At 40.4% G+C, this 19,209-nt stretch overlaps 1 protein-coding gene across 1 annotated transcript; it reads right to left on the reverse strand.

Annotated features, from left to right (window-relative positions):
- Positions 1-40: 40 nt before the first annotated feature.
- Positions 41-14,664, reverse strand: API5 (apoptosis inhibitor 5). The gene is made up of 14 exons (XM_084288418.1): positions 14,505-14,664; positions 11,144-11,305; positions 10,466-10,559; positions 9,421-9,486; positions 8,939-9,090; positions 8,081-8,287; positions 7,407-7,511; positions 6,674-6,763; positions 5,906-6,087; positions 5,597-5,690; positions 4,477-4,533; positions 3,456-3,532; positions 2,920-3,056; positions 41-2,166 (listed from the first exon to the last, which is right to left on the reverse strand). Exons 1-14 carry the CDS (start codon positions 14,571-14,573, stop codon positions 2,087-2,089), a joined length of 1,572 nt encoding a protein of 523 aa, XP_084144544.1. The 5' UTR covers positions 14,574-14,664; the 3' UTR covers positions 41-2,086.
- Positions 14,665-19,209: the final 4,545 nt, after the last annotated feature.

Here is a 19,209-nt window from a genome sequence, read left to right on the forward strand (position 1 = left end):
ACAACACGGTGTAGAGTAACTGTGAAACAATGAGCCAAACAAAATTACAAAATGAATTTATTCCAAAAGCATAAGGGAACATTTACAATTCAACAAGATGGTAAACAGGTGTCTCCACAAGTACTCACTGCATTAAAATTAAATATGAAAGTAGGGAAAAAAATTCTAACTACTTCTGAGGCTACAAGAACTTTGCACATCACCTCTGAAAAACAGGAATCCCGTAAAGGAAACTCACTCAAAACTCAGTGAGAAAACAAGCTGCTAGTACCTGGTTATTAGTCTAAATACAAGCTACGTTTAGGCTTTGAGATAACATTCTTAAATCCCCTAAAAACACAAATTATAGCAACAAGTGCAAAATGTCTTTTTTTTTTTTTTTTCCTTCTTCTTCAGTGGAAGCCTATTACCTATCCATTCCCTGTTTTCAGAGTGACACTTTGATCTCTTGAATTTGTACTTGAAAACTCTTTGCCAAGTTTGTTGGTTTTAGTGACAAATCTGAGTTCAGCAGCTGGCACGTAATCAGAAACAGAAAGTAAGCTCGTATGTCCTGGAATGTCCAAAGTTTGCTGCCTACTGCTCCAGAGCTGAGCAAGAATAGACTTTAAATTTAGTCAACTTCGACATAGTTTTGGTATTCTGTCCTTTTGACTGCAGTGATGAATGTCAATGTTAATGAAGACACCTGAATCAGATTTACAAGCAAATACAAATGGAACTAGGTGGCAAAACATCACTTTCAGGCATTTGTGTGTGGATATCAAACGGCTGCAGGAAAAAAAAAGGAGAGTAAGAAAATTCTTCATCCTTCTAAAGCCTAAGCTATTTTACATCAACACGCCCTGGAACACTTTTAAAAATTGTCTTCCTCTGCCCCAACTTCTTTTTTACTACCAGCTAACCCCCTTACAATGTTGAGTGACCTGAGAAGTAAAAATTTTAAGTGGTGAGAATAAAAAAAAAGCATTGTGCTCTTACATTGTATTTTCTGGGTGTATACCAGTAAATAAGAATCCCAAGTTGCTATGAAAAAAAATAGCATGGAATTGTTAATTTTTCCACTTGAATTTAAGTACATGCTGGAATTTTTCAATGTTACCCAAAATACAATTTTATTTATATATTTTTAAATGCAACTGTATTGGTAAAAAGACAAAATGAAACTGAAAAACAATCCTTGAGTGCCAACTAACCCAGAAATCTGCAAAACACAGAAAAGAGCCAGGTACTGCTACGCTCCAGCTCCGGTCTATGAAGCTTAATCACTGCATCAATCTTTATCCATTCCTGAAATAATTCTATTCATTTATTATTACCTTTTTTCCTGTTCATTTACTGTAATTTCATGGCATAAGTATATGCACATATTCATATTCAACATTAAGAATTCCTTTTGCAAAACACCACTTTTGCATTACAATGCACGGAGAAGAGTAAGATGTGCAAAACAAAGAAAACACCACATTCTCCACATCTCTAAGGAAAAGGACTGCTTCATGCTACAAGCAAAATAAATTTCCAATCATGCTGCAAACTTCAGAAAACCAGCATGTCTCTCAGTCAAGTCCATTATAGTAAGTAAATAAAATCTAATTTAGCAATGGTACTCTTCTCCACATATTGCAAAATATGGTTACAGATGAGGAAAGGATTACTTCAGCTGCTAAGCTTATCTGACATGTATCTCTGTAATCATGCCTTTCCTGTCCATTACTTAATACATGAACTCAATTACATAGTTTGTTATGCAGTAGCTGATTTTTAGGTTAATATACAAACAATTAAGATGTAGCTTTTGATAAGACATCTATGCTCTTTTCCAATTTTGAATAAATCCTGAAGACACTTCAAAAATAAGAACCCAAAACTGCTGACTGTAAGCATCCAAAAATACAGTTGTAGTTTCACTATGGACAAGTTGTAGTCCGTTAGAAAAGTAGATCATACATACAAAGGTATAAAGAACATTTAAGTCAGTCCTAGTGGAAGGCAGTCCTTGAAGGAAACAATATTCCAAGCAATCTTTTGCTGAGTAGTACTTTTACGTTAGCCCATTGGGGCCGGGGAAGATACAACGGTCTACTCAGTAGATTCTTCCTCGACTACGATTGCCACGTCCTCCCCAGCCTCTTCCACGTCCACCACGGAAACCACCTCTTTGCTCTGAAACAGAAATTAAAACTTTTCATACACGTTCATGCATGCTGACCAGAATTAAACAGTAATAACTGGAGGCTGACTTAAGTCTCTGAGGTTAATCTTGCTTATTACAAGATCTCTGAGTTGCACACTGATGGACACCAGACCCTACCAAGTGTAAAACAATGGCAACAGAGCCTCTCTAAGCTAAATGCAGTCTTCCTGTATACTATGATACAGGGCTCTCCCATTATTTTAGAACCACTTTTGAACCAATCAGTTTTAACAGAACTGAAAATTGAGCTGTAAATAACTTCAGCAGCTCACCCTTCTGTCCAATAAAACCACATTGATCTTCACGTTTGCCTGACTCACTCCTAATGATTTCATAAAACCGATGGCAAACCACAACTTCGTCAGCCTGTCGTTTCCTGTCCTTAAGTTACATCAGCATACTCAAGTTTCTTTGTTGGGCTGGTATCTCACTATATACAAATTGAGGATCTTAAGCATACCTGGATACCACGCAAACTATTTGTGTACTGTGGAAAATTTTTGTTTCTCTTTGTCAAAACCAAATTTGATCAGAGTGAAAGAAGCACAAAACGTTTTGTTAAGGTTTCTTGGGATTTGTTTGAAAGTATTATCAAACTCCCTTTTCCCCTGTCCATTCTTTTTTTTCATGTACAGCCTTAAAATACAGGTCATATTAACCTACAACGAGAACCACGGGCACAACTCTAACTAGAAAAAGTTTTTCCAAGCTGCTTAACTTACCATAAGAAAAACTACCCAGGTTACTACTGTATTTTCCACTGGGAGGATTATATATCTGCCTGGCATCCCTTTTTGGTCCTGCCGAAGCCTTCTTTGGAGGTGAACTTGAGGTTGTATCTTCACTTGTTCTTTTTTGACTGATGGAAGAAAACAAAAACAGATCATTTCACCCCTGTGGTGACAAGTACAGCAACAACAGCTGTTCAGCCTCAAAGATCAACAGTTGTAAACTAGTGATAGCTAATGAAGATGCCCGGAATAATACTTCAGAAGAGGAAGTAAGCTAATCTCCAGTTGATTCAGTCTATTGCATCCCTAAAGCAGGACTAAGGTATCACACCACAGCCTTAATTCCTTTCAGGATGGGTGTTATTTTTGGTTGTGAAACTTTTAGCTCATGCACACCGTATACATTATCCATATGCAGCCTGAGATATTTATCTTGCAAACAGCAGAAGCTAACACCCCTTTTTTCATTTTATCTATATATTTTTATATATAAATATTATCTATGTTTTTCATGAAAAACCTCTTACCTTGCATCTGCCTTCTGTACTGGTTTCCAGGACAGTGTGACTGTACTTTTGTAAGAAGGAGGAATGTGAAAGAGATCCTGTGGAGACAAAATTGGGCAGTTTATTTAACATTAAACCCATGTCAACTGTACTCCAAATTTTTAGGTATCTATAGGGGCTCCAGAATAACATTTACTTTCCAACAATTCTAAAACCAAAACCTTTTAAGTTCTATGGCACAGTAAGAAGGCGACAGCAATTGTCTTACCTTGCTGTCTTAGTTCCACATACTTTAGTAGGGAATTCAAGTGAAATTTGTTACCAGAGTATTAATTGCAATTACTTATACTGCAATTACACACAGTCTTTCTCTACCTCTGCATGTAAAACATCTTTTAATGAACTACAATGGCTATACATCTGATATCCCAGATAACGTGGTTAAAAATAAAAAAGGCTTCTCAAAAGCATAGGCAGTATTTAATTCATGGTCATGTATTGAAAATGGGAGATGAGAAATGAAGGAATACAGGCCAACTAGGGAAACCAGTGGAGTTCTTAAAAGGTGGTTAGCAGAAATCAAAAGGTTTCAAGGGCTATGGATAGAAATGGCTTTCTACAGCTCATCTCTCCTAGACTCTTTGGGAAAAAGAGGTCTGTACAGGAGGCTTGCTTTGCCTCCTTCTTCCATCTACTTGCACCTCTTTGAACACGTGTCTCCCTACCATGGCAGAAAAGGGAAATAGAAGGGAAAGACAACTCAGCCAGAATCCAGAGACCCCTAAAGCAAGGTTTACTGCTCCTGCTCCTAACTGCTGATGCTAAGAAGGGCCCTGACAGCCTCTACCAACAGCAGCAAAGGCTCAGAAGTTTGTTTAAACAGCATATCTATTTCTGCTTCAGGTACAGTTGAAGCAGACAGCATCCTGAGCTGAATAACAAAAACTACCTTATTAATACAAGTTGATTCAGATTTATTCCTTTTTTCCTCTGTAGGTTTCTCTACTTCGTGAATTTACTCCTTCATCATGTTAATACTTACCTTGATTAAAACATTGATGTTATTTGTTATTTTCAAGGCAACCACTTTGATCTTGTTCTGTAAAAAAACAAAACACACCACTGTTGAATACCTTCTATTACTTTAAATTATACCAGCTGCATTTCATGAAGTTATAATACTAAACTGACTGCTATTCACTGAACTACTGTAGCGACAGTAAAAGGTGTGCATGCTTCCAAGAATACGTGACAACTGTTTTTTTAGACTTCCAGCAGTTCTGTACTAGCTACTGGCTTGTAATGTTCCAGTGTATTGACCAATCTCAATTTTTCCCAACGTATAAAACTTCCTCCTTCAAAGCAAAGACACAGAGCACATATGAAATACACATGGTTGTGCAGAGTGGCTTAACAAAATTACCAAAAACTAAAAGATCTTTTTAGCTTGCAGAACTCAGCATCAGTTGTGATGCTGCACAATAAGTGCACAATATTGTGCAGCTGCACAGTAAGTTTTCCTCATTCCCTCCTCCAGAAGTGGCACATTGACAATGACATCACTAGTGACGTGGCCACACCACACACCAATCTGACATCCACTCAGGTCTATAAAACAATGGACGAACAAGAGTGCAATTTAAACAGTTTAACACTAGCAGTTCATACACATTTTTCTTTAGGCAAACTCGCTTTTTGGTATTTTCAACACAGAAGGCACTGACTAGCAACACAGCAGTGTCAGTACGTACAGGCACTAACACTTAACTGTGTTACTTCCAGCTCAACACTGATTCAGGAATCTACAATACTGCAAATTTCCTGCTTAGAAATTGAGAAGACTGCCAGATGAGATCAGGAATAACAAGTGCATTCTTCCGCTATCAGGTTGCAGTTACATCATTACGAACCACTTTACAAAATAGCAGAAGTAGTGCTCAGGAAAGCTCTGACTGCCCAGGATAAGTAACAATCCAACCAGATACTGAATCATTATCTCAACCGCAGCCTTAAATATGTTTAAAGGGAAAATGGTGATGATGTTAAAGTATTATTCCCTTAATCTGTTTGCATGCTTACAACAGATGTTAGCCTGCTAATGTGCACCAACTGTTACTTCTGAAGGCTCAATCAGAAAAGCAGAATTCTTACACAATACTTACCTCCTCTGTCTTCAAGGCTTCTCCAGTTTTCCCTTGGAGCGCAAGACGAAGCTGTCGAATATACACCTGCAACCCTCGAGCAAAATACTGTAGCCTAAAAAGTTTTAAAACAAGATGTTAATTTCATATATTCCTATAAAAACAAAACAAAAGATAAGCAAAAGAAAGTTGTAATCTTTTTTTTTTCCTCCCTTGAAGAAAAATGCTCAGAAGTAGCCTTCTACCAATCTGATTTGTGTTTCTCTAGCATCCAGACACTAATAATTCATCCTTTCTAACAGAACTCAAACACCCCCCTTAGACAATTACCTGATTTTAAAGTCTTTCAATTTCTCCGCATTCAACTTGGCTGTAAGGAAGTCTGGAAGCTTACGACCTAACTGATGGAAGCTGTACAACAGACACTCCACGTAACTGAACTGCAACTTGGGCTCTTCACTGCTGGCATTTTCCCCGTTCTCTGCTTCCTCCGGAGGAAGTGGCATGTACTCCTAATGAACAGAAAGAAGAAACAAACAGGTGAGGCACACTTACACGGACTGGCGGTTCTCTTGCAGTGTTCATACTGGAGGCTTTATTTCTGCTTTTTTTTCCCCACCCTTGTACTAACAGGATCAGGTTCTGCACAAAATCCTGGTGCAGGTGGTTTGCCTACACTCACGCCACTTCACACCCCCTGGCTAGGAGGAAATATTACGGTAGTGCTGCTACCACAGAAAGCAACAATGGACTGCACCAGTGCTTCTGAAAGAGTGCTTGCTGCCTTTGCTTAAGAAGAGCAGCACAGACACAGTGTGTGATGCAACCCAGCATGAGTCTCTCATCAGTTTAGAATTTAAAAAGTAACAAAACCATGAGTATACTGAACAAAAACCATTATGCAGCTAACATTGTACCCTCCTCTATATCTAGAAGGGCTCTGGATTGCAAATTATGTTTTTCCTCGACTCATGGACACTATTTGCGATATAGCCACATTCAAAAAAGTATAAGTAGATTAATGGATGAAAATAACTTGTTTTGATTAAAAATGTTCATTTTAGTCTTTTACTTAAGTAGAAATTGAATTAGTCTTACCAGTAACTTATCAAACAACTTCTTCAAGTTTGATTCAAGCTTTTCCATATCTCCACAAAATGAACTCATTTCCGCAAGAAGCTTCAAGACCTAGACATAAGGATAGCCGTTTTTTTTAATGTGTTAAAAGATATGTATGAAGGCTTAACTTTCAAACTAAAAAGAGACTATTATGTCATTATGGTTGGCATAGTAGAGGTCAGTTATTAAAAAAAACGTAATCCTCAGGAAAGAATACAAGGAAGAACATGCCTAGTTTGTTCTTCATGTCTCCACACATGAGTAAACCCCAGAAATATGGGTGTCGCTGCCTAATCCCAACAAGCACCATTAATCAACAAGTGAACAAAAACCTCGACAACTCATGCCTGCAGCACAGCTCACCTCCACAGTGAGACTCACAAAGATTGAACTGCAGCTGCAGCTCTGATTAATGTAACCAAAATTGCAGACATTAAACCACTCCCTTAGGAGACTAAATTAGCACAAGCCATGCAACAAACATTTCAGTAAATGTTACATGCTTAAAAAAATTGACGGTAATATAAAGCTGATTACACTGCTCTACTTACTCTAGCCGTGCCTCAAAAGCCTGGGACAAACAACACATGCTTTAAAAGGCAATGCTCAGTCATGCCTCAATACAGCAAACATTTTGTTCTAGTATAGCTAGTTCTCCTCCAGTACAGATGTGTATTTCTTAGGATTGAAACGGACTGTAACCTTGGCTTACCTCTAACTGGATATCAACACCCTCCACTGGAGTAGTCAAAGAACCGAGGTTCGGAAGCACATGCTCACAGAAGTAGGTAACAAATTTTGTGGAATGAACGTTCTTCTGCAAAAAAAAAAAAAAACAAAAAAAAAACAAGAAAACACATCACGCTTTATTCAGGCTACTCTGAGTTTGGGTGAGTTAAATGCTTTTCCCCCATCACCCTCCCAACCCTGTAAATTCCCACCACCGAGCTATACCTTAAGGCTTTATTCAACTTCTCTTTAACTGTGAAATGCAGAGACCCTGCCAGGTAGCTTAAGCTCAGAGGCAGTCTGCAACAGGAGCTGAACAGATTGCCTAAAACCTGAAAACAGACCTTTACACGCTGCAATGGCCTGCCACTGGACTTGTATTAATCAAACGTACAAGTATGCTAGTGTGAGAATCTTGTCATAATTAACTACAATGTCTTAAATTTGAAAGAAAATGTTGAAGACCAGAGAATACGCAAAAGCTCTTTGCATTCACAGGTGCAAGGGGTGCTTTCCAACAGTCTAACACATTAAAAGCTAAAGGTGAAGTACTGGTACACTGTCACTCTAACATAAACATTCAGAACACCGAAGAGGAAGGAGCTACAGCTATTAACTTTCCACAACATTCCTCACACAAAACAAATAAATACATACTGAGAAGAGCGGCACTGCCTGCCGAGTACACTGTAGAAGTCTGTCCACGCAATCGGGGTCAGTGGGATTGAATGTTTGCTCCAGGTCAGCTTGTTCGGCGACCAGCTCCACCAGCTGCTGCCTCCCACTTACTGTCTGTAGGCTTTTTAACCCAGACAGGATTTTCATGAACAGCACAAACTCCTCGCCTGTCACATCTTCCAGGACCTTAGTAAAACATCAGAAAACAAAATTCCATTGTGGTAATTTGCAAACCTCCAAGTCAAATCTACTTGATTTGAAAAGGTGAAGTGTGCAGTTATCTAATATTTAAATTATCTCCTAGTTATTTAAAAACAAAAAGGTTAAAGGAACCCACAAAAACACGCAGTATAATCCTATGCATCTCCAAATTAACTAACTGCCATCATGTTGTGCATAGGTAACATTTTTCTTCAACAGTAACCTTAGGACAAAATTTCTCATCTAACAAAATTGTATGTTTCAGGCAGAATAAATCCTAAATGAGTATCTACTCAACTGACTGTCTTAATACTTTTTGTATTTTTTTAGCTTAGAGAATGCACTGGAATCTCATGAAACCCAAAAAGGACAAATGCCAAGTCCTGCACGTGGGATGAACCAACTTCCCTTAATCTGCACATGCAGGGAACTGGCTGGCTGTGGAACTGCCCAGCTGCGAAGGCCCTGAGCATCCTGGGGACTGTAGGCTGATGAACACTGTCCTGGACCATGACAAAATCATAGCCAGTAGATTGAGGGAATCAAGCAGATTGAGGATTCTCCTTCACTAGGCTACCTAGTTGTGGGCCTCTGCCACCACGAAGCTGTTGATAAGAAAAAATTTAAGACACTTACCTTCTTTGATTCAGTTAATATGAACTCTTCGACCTCCTTTGTCAACACCTCCTCAGGCAGGGTTTTCAGTTTTGTAGAGAGGAACTTGATGGCCCTCTCTCTCACAATATCCTCCCCCTGAAGAATTTGACTGAATAAGCCTCCCAAAGTCCCTGAATGAAGAATAAATCAGAATAAACAAATTATTTTTAAAGTTTGAAGCTGAGCCTTCAACACATTAGAAAGCAATTTCCTATTGCAAGACTCCATGAAATATTTTAAGATAATTTTCACGTCTTTTGACAGAAGTAACTGCATTCTTTTCTTGGTCTGCATATTTCAGATCCTCAACTATTGAGAATTTCAATATCATTTGCAAAACAAACCAATGAGTACGTCTCTAACTTTTGCATGATACTAAGATACAAATTTGGGTCCTGCTCTCATTCCATGAGACTGGGAAGTATTAATAAAAGACATTTAAAGAAAAATGGGTCCTTTACCTTTAGCATCCATCTTAAAGATGCTGAGCAATGCATTGTTGACCAAATTGAATTCTGCAGAATCATCTGAAGAGAGAAAAATAACTCACATACATATCCTTGAAAGGCAAACAAACATAGAAACACAGAAAGATGTCTGGTATCAAACAAGAAGGATTCTATCTTCAGCATTATTAATAACACAACTTGTGCTTAAAATACTATTAGACCAAGGAAGTAGATTACGAAAGCTGGAAGCAAAAGAAAAAACGATTTGTCATTTCATCTTCCCCCTCTTGCCCCCATAGCTTCGGTATTACAAACTTGATGGGACTGAAAACCTAAAGCAACGTTTTAATTCAGCGTGTTTGGTCATTGTAAGGAACAGTTGAATAAACAAGCTCACTCTTACTAGATTAAAGTACATCAGTTAACTTCTTTCTAATCTACAGAATTCCTAGATGGACAAAACAATTCTTGTTGAACTAAATGGAGAAATGTACATGTTCCTAAAAACTATGTTTCTTCTGAGAAGCAAATCTGTAGAGACTGAAGCATGCATTTTTAATATAATTTTGAGCATGTAATATTTAGCACTTCAAAAGCATACTGAAATATAAAAAATACATACTGTATATTAAATTCGGAACTGAGTATTTTGTACAAGAAAATGTACTGCATCAAAGAAAAAGCCTTTTTTTTTTTTTTAAAGGTTTCTGAATTAGAAATCCAATAGCTCTCAGTTGGAAGGCAGTTTCTTGTAGACTGTAACTCCGTATCTTTTTCTTCTACAAATGCTTTTAGACAACTTGAATGAAAAAAAAAGTCTGAGATATAAAAAAAAAAGATTTTTAATTTAGATCTGAATAATTAGCGAATCTAGTAGCATAATTGGAGAGCAAATATAAAGAGGTGAGAAAGAACAGAAGCAGGACATGAATTCCACTGGGACAAGCTGCTTTGTAACAAACTAATGAATCAACACAAAATGTTTTACAGAACAAAAACGCAGACATTTCTAGGTGTGCACAAGGAGATCAGCCGAGAAACTACCAATGTCTCCTACCTGACTGGAGAAGCTGGGTCAGTATGTCTGCTACCCGGGGAAGGTTATCTCCAGTGGCAAACTGAGGCAATTCCTTAATTGCCTGGCGCCGGATCTGTTGAAATTGTCAGCAGCATGAAAAAAAAAAATACAAAAAAAATCAGGCAATTCAATTTCCATATGAAGTTTGACAAAAACAAACAAACACACCAACAACAAAACCAGAAAAAGACCACATTCTTTTAACAACTCCCTGGTTTTCAGGTACAAATGAAATTTTCTTGTCCCTAGCAAGATTTATTAGAATCCATTACCATGAAGTGCTTTGAAAATAAAAATGTAAGAAATTCAAAGAAACTGTATCTAAGCTTTTTTTTTTTTTTTTTTTTTTTTTTCCTGCAGAGATAGGCCACTGATCAATGACAGGGGTGCAAAGTCCAACGAAAATGGATTTATCTCCCCATAACATCACACAGTAGGTTTTTCTGTTGTAGGAATACGCTAACATTCTTGTGTCTTTCAGCTTTCCAAAGACCAACCTTCCTCCTCCCCCCCCCAAAAAAAAGACACAAGCTAAGGAAAACCAAACCAAAACCAAACAAACAGAAAAAGCAAACAACAACAACAACAACAAAAAAGGAATAGCAAAACATAAATCAATGTATCAACTTGCTACAAGGTTCCAGTCCTTATTCTTACAGAAACATCTTCATCCTCACAGAGGTCCAACTGGGCATTGATAGCTGAGTCAGCTAATTCAGGAAAATGTTTGAAGAACTTCGGAATGAACTGGGCTGCGAGCCTCTTCTCCTTGGCACCTCCTTTCACACCATCCAAGATCGCCTGGTAAGCATCCTTATGCTAGAAGAGGAAAAACAGAACACACAAATAGAAGAATCTTGGGGTAATCTCAAGACAAAGGGTATTTTTTTTTCTCTCCCATTTACTGCAACTATTTCAGTGAACTATATTATACAAGCTTTATATGTAGAAGCGCTTTTCTCTCAGAGCAATACAATCTTGTTAATCTAGTAAAATTTGCCTCTACCAACCGTACTGTTATTCAGTTCCTCTACCTGTTCAAGTGCTTGCTGTTCAAACTGTTAGGGCTGACAGCTCTTGCACACCACTTGTGATTAGATTAGTGTAAAGGAATTACACGATCACCTTCTTCACTGTGCTTAGGCATTTTTTCCAAGGAGTTTCTTCTTTCTGTCTGCTCTTTTATTGATTCTTAAGCAGAGGCTACCTCTCCCAGCAACTGTACTGGAACAAATTGCGAGTGATTTTTAACATGTATTGCTCTAAAGCATCTTTGGCATGTTTGAGCAGTTGACTTGAATTGGGGTAAAGGAGTTCTTAACACATCTGTTAACAGAGTCTGGATGCAATAAATAAGTAAACAACAAAAAATAAATCTCCAGTTGAAGTACAGAAATAAACACTTCAGCAAAAGTGGCAAGTTCTCTAGCAGCTCCAACTAGAGACGCACAGGCACTTCTGATTTTGTGCATGCACGACTTGAGACTTTAGAATAAATTCAGTATTTGTTGTGGTTACAGATGTGCTTCATAGGATCACAGAATGGCTTGGTTTGGAAGGAACTTTAAAGATCATCTAGTTCCACCCCCCTGCCAGGGGCAGGGACACCCCCTACTAGAAATAAAAGTCAGCGTTGTTAGGATGCTGGCAGAAATCGGAACATTATACCATTAATTCTCCTCATCATTGTGAAAAAAGTGTTTTAGACAACGTGTCCCAACTGGAACAGTAACCTCAACAGCACAGGATGCTTTCCTTTATTTGCTCCAAACTTCCCAGAGCCACTTGTATCATAGCCCCACTCCGCATAAAAGTTCACTCACAGCAAGTGAAGATCCTGATTTACAAAGCAGAACGCTGCTTTAATGCCCTTTACAGTAAGCTGCATCTTAACCTTCAGTACCAGGGCTGCTGAAACACTCCCTACACCATTCTGACACCGATCTGTGGAGCCAGATTCTGAACTGGATTGGGACACTGATCCTGAAGAAAAACAATTGAGGATAAAAATGGTTGGTTTTCAGCTGCCCCACACCCGCATCCAGTTTTCTCTGCGGCTGTGCCTTCACGGCACGCTCAACAGCACGGGCAGGAACGCGGCAGCACAAACTAGCAATGAAATGCGCATTATCATGGCTACTGGTTCTGAGAGTGCACATTAAGAATGACCTCTGGTGGAACAAATTACTTAAACCTAAAAGTGTCCAAACAGCAACTGAAATAGAGTAGCTTGGAGCAGCCTGTGTTCCATTACTTTGTATTACTGCTAATTGCTCCTAAGACACAGTTCAGGCAGAAGTTTGTTTTATCTTCTCCTTAGCAGCAATGAAGAAAAAAGTAGGCAAGTGCAGAAAATGAGTAATTCTTTATTTTTGCACTTTTCCTCCCAATCTGTAACATATGAATGTCCTAAGCCCAGACTAAAAATAGACCTCTAATCCATTAATTACTCTAGACCAGCTCTTTGACTGATTTATACTCTGTAAAAACCATGACAAGTTTAACGAGCTGTTACAAAGTATGTCTTCCTCATTATTCTAAACCACTTCCTGGTAGGGTGTTTTTTTTTTTTTGACATTCTCACCTTCACTCTGCCAATGAGCTATACTCATCCTACCTGTGTTCCTTTCTCAACTGAAACACTTTTAGCAGCTGAGTATTTCTGCTGTTTTACATTATTCCACTTAATGTCATAGTTCCGGTTGTCCCCTACCCTTCTCATGTTCAAAGTTTCCTTTTTGAGGCAGCGTGACTATGGCTTCTCACAGTGAGAAATCACACTCATAGGGATATTAAAAGACAATAAAATTGTAAGTGGGATAAAATCAATGAATAAGGGACAATTACTCATGGCTTCTCAAAATGCAAAAATTAGACATCAAGTATGATTACGAAATGACAAGTTCAAAGAAGGTAATTTGTTCACAAAGGTTAATGAAGTAACAGAACATTTTGGCATAAAACATTCATCTGCCAGAAATATAACCAGATAAAAGAAGTGCCAGAGAAGTTTGCTGAAGAACATCCTAGCATGAACGCAAAGGTTCTCTCCCTGACTCTGGATGCCCATAAGCTGTAAAGAAACAAAAGCCAGGAGAGCACACCAGGAACCTTCATACTAAACTTGCCCTGCTCTTACCCTGAGAGGTTTGGAGACATCTGGCACCGATCCTGCCACGAGCAGCATTCTCAGCTATCCTGGAGCTCATCTATCTCACACTCCTATTCCTATCTTACGAGAGGTACCCACACTCATGAAAATGATGAGACTACATATTCATAAAAGAGTGCACTAACAGCATCTATTTTATTCTGCATCTCTCCCCCCATATCTCAGCATTTTAGTTCCATTTTTCGGTTGCCTCTAAGCTGCTTTGTTGGACTGCTTGCAGTGATGGGGGGACAGTCATACAAAGTGAGCAGACCTGAATTAAAAAAAAAATAACTTTAAAAGCAAACAAACAACAACAAAAAATAAAACCCTGTTATTTGTTTTCTTAAAGAACTGTCCACGTAACTTTGTTTACCAGTATGTGGTTAACAACCCACTGCTTGATAAAAAAAAGAGCTTCTTTCCTATTTAGACACATTTTGACAAAAACATAATAAAAAAACACTTTTACTACTTTTTTGGGGGTAAGCACTAAGTAGCATGCGCGCCTCATGCTATTAAAGAATTAATTTTAATTACGGAAAACATTCTGGAGCTGCTAACATACTGGGGCATCCCCGTGTTGGCTGCACTCAGCGCTGGTGCTGCTGTGCGGCTGATCGTGCCAGGATTTTACCCCTAAAGCCTCCTGTGGCGGTGAGGACCGTTCTTGTGGAGGCAGCGAGGCGCTACCAACCCCTGACACCCTCCCCTTCCCCCGTCCAACTCCTGCAGGAGCCCTTTAGCACGACCCCCCCTCCCGCCACCCCCCCCAGGGCCGAGCTCCCCGGCCCGGCCCGCGGCGCCACTCGAGCCCCAGGCGCGGCCAGGCCCGGCCAGGCCCCGCAGGCCGCCTCCCCGCCGCACCTGCCCCGCCGTCTCGGTGGCATCGGCCAGGATGCCGTAGTTGCGGTAGAGCTCCTCGACGGTGGGCATGGCGCGGCGGGCACGGGGAAAACAACGGGCACAGCCGACACCGAGGCGGACACCGAGGCCGCCGCCGCCGCCGCCGCCGCCGTCAGCACCAGCGAGGAGGGAGGCGCAGAGCGGTCGCGGTGGGAGGGAGCCGCGCGGCGCCCTCTGCAGGGCCGGCGTAATAGCATGAAATAAAATAATAAAATAAAATAAAATAAAACCGGCTGGGGGGAGCTCGGCTTGAACCAGGATGTTTTGTATACAGTCACAAAATATACACACATATATTCGTAAAATCGGTGGTACCCAACATATCACACCGACTCCAGAAAGGGGCGTCGAGAGCGCTCAATTAGACCCCAAAGGGGCACGATTAAGAAACTGGTCAGAGGGAGAGGGCGACTGGACAGGGTCTGGGGGCGACACAAAGGAGACTTGGTGCTCCAAGCTGGGCCAGGGGGGCTGTGGCACCATGCAGCCACCCCGCGAAGGTGGTGGGTGTTGTGGGTGTGCAGCCTTGTAGGGCTCCAGCACAGCTTCAGCCTGCCTGAAAGAGGAAGGAAAGCAAACAACAGGGAGATGTGTGGCATGGGAGGCTTCTCTGAGAGAGAAATCCATCCTGGGTAGAAATCAGGCCCTTTTGTATCATGTAGACGTAAGAGGGTGTATGGCACCACCACTCTGGTAGCCCATAGGTGCTGTTAATTTTGGTCTTCGGCTGAGAGAGCCAACAGATGATGATGTTTCTTGGTTTCCTTTATTTATTTTGTAAAGAAGAAAAAAATATATATGTATTTCTCACATCAGTTCACACTTTTGCAGCCACTCCCATCTTTCCCAGACTATTTTTCACTTTCTCCGGTGATAAACTGCCTCCCAGTTTCCTGTTTTCTCTTTCTGGAAGCTCCCTTCAGGCTGTCCCCTGCCCTCAGGTGTCCGGCTGCAGCCCCAGGGATGCCCGGTGTCCCCAGCCAGCCCCTTCAGGCCATGGGGGACAACCCCCGCACCTGCTGCCAGCTGGGCAGCCATTTTCCCCCCTCAGTGTTTTGCTGCCATTTTGTGAGGTCTGCCTGGCCCTGCTCTTAGCAGCCAGGGCGCCCTGCTCCTTTTCCAGGTGTGCGTGCTTGCTCAGGAACCTGTTGTTTACCTTTTGCAGCCCTTTAAGTATTATGTCACTTTTCTGCTCAATCCTCTTTTTTTTTTTTTTTCTTCTGATTTCTCTTTTCCCACAGTTACCCCAGGGACGGTGACTCCACCACCTCCCTGGGCAACCTGTCCCAATGACTAACTACTCTTTCCGAGAAGAAATGTCTCCTAATTTCCAGCCTAAACCTCCCCTGGTGCAACTTGAGGCCATTCCCTCTAGGCCTATTACTAGTTATCTGTGAGAAGAGGCCAACCAGCAGCTCCGCACAACCTCCTTGTTAGTTGTAGAGAGTTGTAGAGGTAGTTGTAGAGAGCAATAAGGTCTCCCCTGAGCCTCCTCCAGACTATACCATCCCAGTTCCCTCAGCCGCTCCTCACAGGACCTGTGCTCCAGGCCCTTCACCAGCTTCGTAGCCCTGCTCTGGACACACTCCAGGGCCTTGATGTCCTTGTACTGAGGGGCCCAAAGCTGAACACAGTACTCGGGGTACGGCCTCACCAGAGCAGAGCACAGGGGGATGATCACCACCCTGCTGCTGCTGGCTGCACTATTCCTGGTATAAGCCAGGATGCTGTTGGCCTTGTTGGCCACCTAGGCACACTGCCAGCTCATGTCCAGGTGACCATTGACCAACACCCCCAGATCCTTTTCCTCTGCACAGCTTTCCAGCCACTCTGCCCCAGGCCTGTAGCGCTGCATGGGGTTGTTGTGGCCAAAGTGCAGGAACCGGCACTTAGCCATGTCGAACCTCATCCCAGCACATAGAAACCAAAGTACTTGCAACAACTGTCCCTGTAGGCAATAGAGGGAGGACACACATGGTGAGATCTAATGACCTAAAAATGTGATAAAAAGTAAAACCACTGCAGCAGCAACTTCCCCTTGTCACTAGGTGCATTAGCATCCTCGTGGTTTCACCAGCACTTGACGTCACCAAGAACTCCATGAGACCATGATGCTGTCAGACCCAGGCCTGGCCCTGGTATGTTTGTAAATATATTGTTCATCCAAAGCTGTCTTCCTAATATTTTGGTTAATCTTAGCAGACAGAAGAAAATGTAATATTGGAGAAAGAGATGTTTTTCATCATCAAGAGAGCTGCATGCATGCACAGCTTACCCGAACCTTTCATTTTCTGTGGCAAGACAGCTTGTTCAGGCAGCTGGACAGATATTGGGAGATGTCCATCTTTTGCCCTCAAACATCTTGCAGTCAGCATCTCTGCTGAATGCAGAGTTTAAAACTCTTTATAGTCTACTTTATTGGCACTACCATGGCAAGCTTTACACCTTGGTCCAAAAGGTGGAAAGATGAACCTCACATTTAGTTGCTTTTTAACCCCCCTGAAATATTCATGTAGACGGAGGTGCCTCATTATCTCTTTTTCTTCCTTGCTTCCTCAACACATGCTGTTAGATGGTGATTACATTCTACAGTAACCATCAATAATCAGACCAATATGTAGCATTTGTACATTATTGTGTGAGAGCTGTGGGGGAAAAATAGAGAAGTAGGCATGGATGCCTGTGGGTAAGAGAGGGGCTGTGTACATGCTGGGAAAGATGGGCACCTTGTGGCACAGCAGAGCAGGTGCTGGAGAGGGGTGGGAAGGAGTGGTGGGTTGAACTATTCATCCTTGGCTGCACTAGAGGGGGATTAATGAGTAGGGTGGGATGTTAAGCAATTTCAAAATACTATAATACCATCATATAACGTGCTATATACACATACATACAATATTTTAATCACAATTATACATATTGCATTGTAATAGGTATTATATGCCTTGGAATTATATTATATTACCTTCTCTGGCAACAATCCATTCAGCTGGGGTCAGTGAGTCTAAAAGAGAACATGAAAAAGGAAAAGGGCATTCAGAGCCACATTAAGAACACATTTTCTGCAGTGTTTATTCTATTTCTGTCCTTGTTCTTCTTCCACACATCACCTTTTTTTTTTTTTTCTCACCTACTTTCTTGTTGATTCACATCATTCTTCTCTTAATTTTTCTCTTCTTACAGAAATTTCCATCTTCTAGTCTCTAGTTTTCATCTTACTCATACATGATTTTTTTTTTTTTTTATTATAATGAAACCTTAAAATTAGTTACCATTAGTCCTCAGCATTAATATGGAAGGAATATGAATGAAGAGTATTACAAGTCTAGGACACGTTGTTTGAATTTATTTTTAAAAGTTAGTCAGGTATCTCTTGGTCTGTTAAAGTTGGGATATTTTTGGAAATGCATCTGTAGAAACTCAAAAGCTTCAAATGCGTATCTGTGAATGGCAACATAGCTTGCAACAGACTGTGCGGTGCGAGCGTCCTGGTTTCACAGAATATGATTAATGTGGCCATCACTTAGGATTTTCATCTCCTCTGTCTTCTCAATCTCATGCCAATTCATGTGGTGATAACCCTATGGAAGTTACTGAGTCATTCACTAATGGACTGCTACCATTGTACATTTGACTTCCGTCCCTCCATACCAGCCACTAATCCCCATACATTGGCATCATTGCTGATCTCCACACAATTTTCAGTAGGTTCTCCAGAGGAAGAAACTTGTGAAATTTACTTGTGAAATCATTGAAATTTGCTTCTTTTCTTGGATGAATAAAAATTACCATTCATGTCTCAGAACTGTCTTGCTCATTGGTGACAGATAGACCACATGCAGCTGTGTACAGTGGCAGTAATAGGCTTGCGTTTTGACCACATGGGGACAGAGAGAGAAGATATACTTAACAAAAACATCTCACAGGCACAGTGGTTCAATCACGTGGATCCTCAGGTACCAGGGCTGAAAGGTTTCTGTGGGACAGATACCCAGTGGATAACAAAGTGTCTGAAATTGAGTCCATTAGCCAGATTGTGCCAGATGAGCAATAAATCCTGAATTCTTGTAATTTTCTGTGTCCCATTCTGTAGAATCAGACTTGAATCACTAAGCCTAGTTTTACAAATGAGGGGATATAGCAGTTATCCCCATTCCATCCTAAACATTGCATAGTGTTAATCGTAAAAAGGTCTTTGGATATCACGGGGAAACACAGTGAATGCATAAAATTATTTACAGATATAATGCCTTTTGTTGGCACACATTCGAGGTACCTTGCATGGTTATAAGTATCTGTTGTCACAGACTGCTGTCTTCAGCCTTGGCTCTATTTATATATTTTTATTTTATTTTATTTTATTTTATTTTATTTTATTTTATTTTATTTTTTATTTTATTTTATTTTATTTTATTTTATTTTATTTTATTTTATTTTATTTTATTTTATTTTATTTTATTTTATTTCATTTCATTTCATTTCATTTCATTTCATTTCATTTATTTCAACATTTTGTTTTATTTTAATATATATATATTATATTTTCATCACTTTAGTGTTTATTTTGTCCTTCTCAGTATGCTCTGACCGCGCTGTGTCGCACACACGAAGGCATTTTCCTCCTCGCCTCGCTTTCCCTGGGTCGGCAGGCGGCACTCGGCGACCACGG

Source organism: Netta rufina (genome assembly GCF_964035555.1).
Source record: "Netta rufina genome assembly, chromosome: 5".
Lineage (NCBI taxonomy): Eukaryota > Metazoa > Chordata > Aves > Anseriformes > Anatidae > Netta > Netta rufina.